This window comes from Varroa destructor, unplaced genomic scaffold (genome assembly GCF_002443255.2).
Source record: "Varroa destructor unplaced genomic scaffold, Vdes_3.0 BEIS01000001.1, whole genome shotgun sequence".
NCBI classification, from domain to species: Eukaryota; Metazoa; Arthropoda; class Arachnida; order Mesostigmata; family Varroidae; genus Varroa; species Varroa destructor.
Genome location: NW_019211454.1, coordinates 12435364 through 12441005, shown reverse-complemented (window position 1 = coordinate 12441005; position 5642 = coordinate 12435364). Strand labels below are relative to the sequence as shown.

Sequence of the window (5642 nt, the reverse complement as noted above, 5' to 3'; positions counted from 1 at the left end):
TTTTGTTGTAATTTCTTCCGGAAATCTACATCGATGAGGAATGCTCGCAGTTTATGATCTAATTGGTTGTCGTTTTTCAAGTTAGGAGAATTTTTAACTTAATAATTTTAGTATCCGAGGTAGTTGCGGTGACTAATGGTCTGATAACTGACTTATTAATATATTAGAATTCCGAAAGCCCTACGACTTCATGCATACGACGGTCTTCTTAGGAATACTGATTAAGCATAGGGCTTAAGATATTGCCGCCGATGGCTACAGATTGATATACAATTCTTTTAAGTTCGCTAATTGGATTGCGAGCATGAGACGCTACCCAGAACGAACACAAAATCACACTTTACCACTTCTTGGGTAGAATTGCTCCTTCCGTAAATGTTCCTTCGTCGTTTGGTAACCGCAGCGAATACATGGGACGAAAGACCTCGTTAGCAACGAAAGAGCATTATAAATGAAGACTAATATTTCCAAAACGTTTTTTATATCTGAACGACGGCGCGTATCTATCTGTCCCACCGAAAGTATTACACAGCTTGCTCACTCACACAAGCGCGAAAATTTATTGATGCAATGTCTTTGTTGATTCTTACGAGCGTTTGACTGACTATATTATTTGCAATAATGATTATTTTTTATTATGTAGAATTCTCATTGTTGAAAATTATATTGTCAGTAAATTGTTGACAACGTACACAAACCTCTATTACGTTTGATTCTCCGCAGACCGTATTCTTTCACATTGAAACACAATAATACAATAGCACGAAACTAACTTAAAGATCTTATACAAGTTTTTCTTACGTGCACCGTTCACACAAGAGATAGTTCAGATAGAAGCTGACTGTTTTTTCCCTTTTAGTTAGCTCAATATCGTTCTCAATTCTGCTAAGATTGAGGTATTTATGCATATACAAAAACTGTTATTCCTTACACGAATTTTTCGGTGAGTCATTTATTAGGCGTCAATTCCATCAATCGAATGCAACTACCCTGATTTTTCACTAAGAGTGCTATTTACAACCGCGATAATAGGATGTTCTCCACAAAGTCATATTGCGACGACGTTTTAGCGGCGTGAACTTGTGGCGTAGCCTGTGCTCGACTGTGATGTTGAAGCTGATTGACCACTAGCGTTATAAGAGCGATCGCGACGTCTTAAATTATCATCCATGGTGTCGCACGGTTGGCGGTACTGCCGCTGCCCGTAATCATAGTTACCGCCATATCCATAGGCGTCGCCTCGGTTACCAAAGAGGTACCCCAGCAAGCCACCGGCCATTGCTCCCGACCAGAAGCCTAGCCCATCATTTGGTAGCGGTGGTCTGTTACCACCGCAGCCATTACCCGGCGCGTAGTAATCAGGCCTGAAGCCAGGACCTCCTGGTGGAAATCCTCCCGTGCCAAATCCCCCATCGCCGTAATCGCTTGCATAGCGCATCGAACGCACACATGCCTTGTACAAAGTGATGACAAGGATAAAAGTAACACCATAGAAGAGCAGGTTAAACATGATACCACTCCTAGAATTCGAATCTTTTCCTGGGATCCAGCTAGAATAAGAAGCCCGCCCAACAAGTCGGTAGCTTAGAGAACACGAACCGACGGTAATATATGTATCATCCGGGTAATCGAAGCCTTCGCAGTTGACATCCATTTGACCTGTGATGATGATTCGACATTATATGTTAAAATGCATGTGGAATAATAATAGTCCAACATCAACAAAATTTGACAACATAGAGCAATTCATACGTACGAAAGAGCGATGATTAGTTTTACAGCTGCAAAACGAAGTGCGGCCTGTGTTAGACTTGTTTCCAAACATTGGTCAGCAAAACTGTGTGGGGGTCTTCCATATCAGTGATTGCAGCTCAAAAATACGATGTCCATGCTCAAGATAGGTTTATAATACTTCCTTTTTTATATTCAATTTTCTGAGAAGTATTGAATCCTTTGTAATTCTGGCTAGATATTTAGGTTCAGTCGTTCTTCGCGCTAACCCTTGAGGCAGGCCTACCGTGATAACGCAATAGTGAAAGAAAACAATACAAAGTCCTTGAAGTCAAATGCATCCAGAGTTGATATATGCAACAATTTCAAGTAAAGGTTCGCCAGAGGATGCAAATCTTTGCATTTGTTCCAAACGGAAATATAATCCAGGTCTGTACTGTAAAAACTTTGCGTTTCATCTTTAGGGTTACGCGATTTTTTACAAAAAATGTTTAAAATTTCAATGAACAGAAATTTCAAGTTAAGTGATACCACAAGGATCCAATAAGTGTTATACTACAAAAGCGACACATTATCTTAATGTTGACATGTATGGCGATCAGTAACAATATAAACAAAGCCCACGACTTTAAATCATTTTGTTACAACTATCTTGTTACTCTATTTGAACAGTTAGTGAACAATTATATATACTAACCAAAGGATACGCCAGCTGGAAGCGTGGCCTTGCATTCCCAGTTGTTCCCGTTGCCGTCCCAACCACGATTGTAGCATTGCACTGTCTTGGGAGTTTGTTCACACCCCGAAAGGCAACTAAAAATGAGATAAAATAAAACAGATCAAATAAAATAGCATTACTAGCACTGTATAAATAGTTAAGGTAAATGAATTTATTTCGTTCGTAAACTAGTGAGACTCGCACATCCGCAATATAAAGGGAAAAAAAAGTCTCGTAATCAATTCTGCTGAAGATCTACGCCTGTTTCTAAAAATCTTATGCACGGAGTTATAGGAAGTAAATATTCGTCATCATTTAATGTCCTAGATATGTTCGAAGATAACTCATAACATTTTTAAAGAAAAGATACATTTCTCATATTTTCTATCAAAAAACACAACAAAAGTTTGTTGTAGTATCGTTTGAATAATAATAGCTTGAAGTGGTGATGATAGATTACGCAGCATAGCAAACAATCATTGCTTGTTTTTTTTTTTTCGTTTTACTTTGAATATTGGCAAATTTCAGTTAAATGACGTATGAAAAAATTAAAGACTAAAAGTGTCAGATGTTCTTAAGAACTTTAAGATCTGCTATGAGCTTATTATCTCAGATGACTTTCAAGATGAACTGAAACGTGTTTACTCTGACCCTGTTTTCATTGCAAATGTGATCATAAGGTTTGCAACATCTGTAGTAAATTCGTTTGGCAGCGCTACTTAGAAAGATGTATGTAACTAAATCCGCCTAAATCATACTTTAGCTGAAGTACTGGGGCCGTCCTTCGAGCCGTCGTGTACTTTCCTTCCTCCAACGTGATTACTTCCAAATCTTTCTCTTTGATTCGCTTTGCACCGGACCACTGTGCGGTGCTTAACGAGAGTCCAATTAACAATAGGCCCAAGGCACTAACCGGCGTTCTGCACCCCATTTTCGTGACACAAGAATGCTCTGTAAATTTCGAATTAATGAGGAAATCGTAAATTCGGGAGTAGAATAGAACACAGAAACAATGCTTACACCCTAATTTTTCGCACATTTGTCGATAAAGTTTTTTGTTATTAAAGAAATAAGGAAAATATTCAGTGCAAATGACGATGATACCTTTTTCCTTTTAGTATATTTTCATGTAACCGCTAGTTTATAGATAGGGCATACATGCAAAAACGATACCAGACAATTCTTTAGTTCAAAGGTCAATCACGGTGCCTGTCTTCGCCATTTCAACGACTGAACGCAACTCGCTGTGTGGTGAATGCCATTATTGCTATCGCCAAAATGTAGAGCATGATAGAAAATATAGCTCGACATAGCACATACCATATAAAAGAAAACTAAAACTACGAACTGTAATTCTATTTGGATACATGCAATACCCTGGCATATAATATTAGATTTTCAAGTCGTCTATTTAGTTATAACGTTTCCGAAATTATATCATTGGCGATTATAACTGACAGTGATCAAAACTGAAATATACCTGTAGTAGTAATATTCAAGTCGGTATTGAATAAGAAATGTAATCTTAAAAACAATTACCCATTGTATTGTATATTGCATATGTATTATTAATACTACCAAACCCTTTTTAGATATTGATGATGCAACTTAGATCCTTTCAAGATATTTCAATAGAGATGCAACAGAGATCGTAGTGACATACGCAGAATTGTTGTATCCATTCAACAGTTAGAGTTCCGCGCCAAAATCCTTACAGACAATACCCAATAAACGTGGGAAGCCACGCATGATCCCGAATGGTTATCTCTGTGTATTCCCTGTTTGACTGTATCAGCAGTAAAGAATATTTCAACGTTTTTTTTTTTATTTCAATTCGTAAATAGCATAACTCGTAGCAGGAGCTAAACCTTCTACACGTACAAACACATGAGGACAGTACTTACATCAGCCTGTCACACCTAGGGCATTCTCGAAAAAGCGGGGCAAGAAAGGATGACGGTATTCTTTGAATCAAAAAACAAATTACTCTCTTGAATTGCTAAGCACTATGAGTTTAATTGTATAGAAAAGTGCATCTTTAAGACGTGCCCTTTTTTGCCTCATACTTTACTGTTTATTTGATTCCTGCAGTCTTATATAAAGCTTGTTCCTTGTTTTTTTTTGTATTAGTTCCAACAACTATAGTTATTTGCCTTACAAGGACTGGGCGTCTACTTGCGATTGCTATTACAGCAATATAATAAGACACTAAACGATAATTAATTCACCTAAAGGACGTTCGTCTACAATCATTCATATCTTACAGACATAATAATACAGCCCGTAACGCATAAAAGTTTGAGTAACAAGCATTCGTAACGCGATACTAAAAAAGGTGCACTATACCAAACATTGATTTCACTAGTTCAGGATGATCCCACGCCTTACATGTGGAACGATATCAATTTAAACAATTAATTTATTGCCAATTTCTATTAGTCGAACGTCACCTAACCAATAAGAATTTAGATAGTGTAACTTTGTTTTATTGGTGTCATAATTTTCATTTTAACACCGCGCATTAGAATTCTAAACCGGTATTTTATTAAAAATTCAAAAGTGTCGAAGATACGCACGCGTCTTCTATTGCCTATGCAATAGCGCGAAATCCGTTTACGACTTTAAGCACAAACAGGGAGATTTTATATGACAGGGAATGCACAGTCAGAATTAGACAAGCGTCATAGACCGGCTAATGAATGGTCCATAGCGTCTATCTATGGTGCTTACTTAACTGTGAGTCGGCGATGCTACCAGATCAGTCGAAGTGATATTGACGATTTCAACCACACTCTATCAACTGTTTGTAGGTTCTTGTCTACCGAATGTAACCACAACGTTGCAAGAGTATCTTACTTATAAGTGACTTATACTCCTGTGCGACTGCTGAACAGAGTTCACTTTGTCAACGCAATTCTGGCGTATTTCTGTTTATCATTTGCAGCTTTCGTCAGCTTCAATCTCTACAGTCAACATGCAAGCAATCACACAGCTAAGCGGAGACGGGTTTAGAAAGAACTTACCACCTTCAGTTGACTATTGGTAATCAATGGCGAGCGCACAGGGTACATCTATATATTTGTATTAAACACTAAGGCTACGTGTAATAACATTCGAGATAAGATTGCTTCAGCGCCCGCTCGCTTATACCATCTGGAAGAATCAGCTGTTCGACAACAGCTCCATCAAATGA

General features: G+C 37.9%; 1 protein-coding gene across 3 annotated transcripts; it reads right to left on the bottom strand.

The window, feature by feature from the left end:
* Positions 1 to 537: 537 nt before the first annotated feature.
* On the bottom strand, positions 538 to 5620 carry LOC111243284 (store-operated calcium entry-associated regulatory factor-like). 3 transcript variants are annotated; one of them, XM_022788585.2, is made up of 4 exons: positions 5473 to 5620; positions 3208 to 3400; positions 2429 to 2544; positions 538 to 1659 (listed from the first exon to the last, which is right to left on the bottom strand). In XM_022788585.2, the coding sequence occupies exons 2-4, from the start codon at positions 3378 to 3380 to the stop codon at positions 1067 to 1069; spliced, it is 882 nt and encodes a 293-aa protein (XP_022644320.1). In that variant the 5' UTR covers positions 3381 to 3400; positions 5473 to 5620; the 3' UTR covers positions 538 to 1066. The 3 variants fall into 3 exon arrangements, with proteins under 3 accessions (XP_022644320.1, XP_022644322.1, XP_022644321.1); XM_022788587.2 differs by lacking the exon at positions 5473 to 5620 and adding an exon at positions 5185 to 5332; XM_022788586.2 differs by lacking the exon at positions 5473 to 5620 and adding an exon at positions 5180 to 5328.
* Positions 5621 to 5642: the final 22 nt, after the last annotated feature.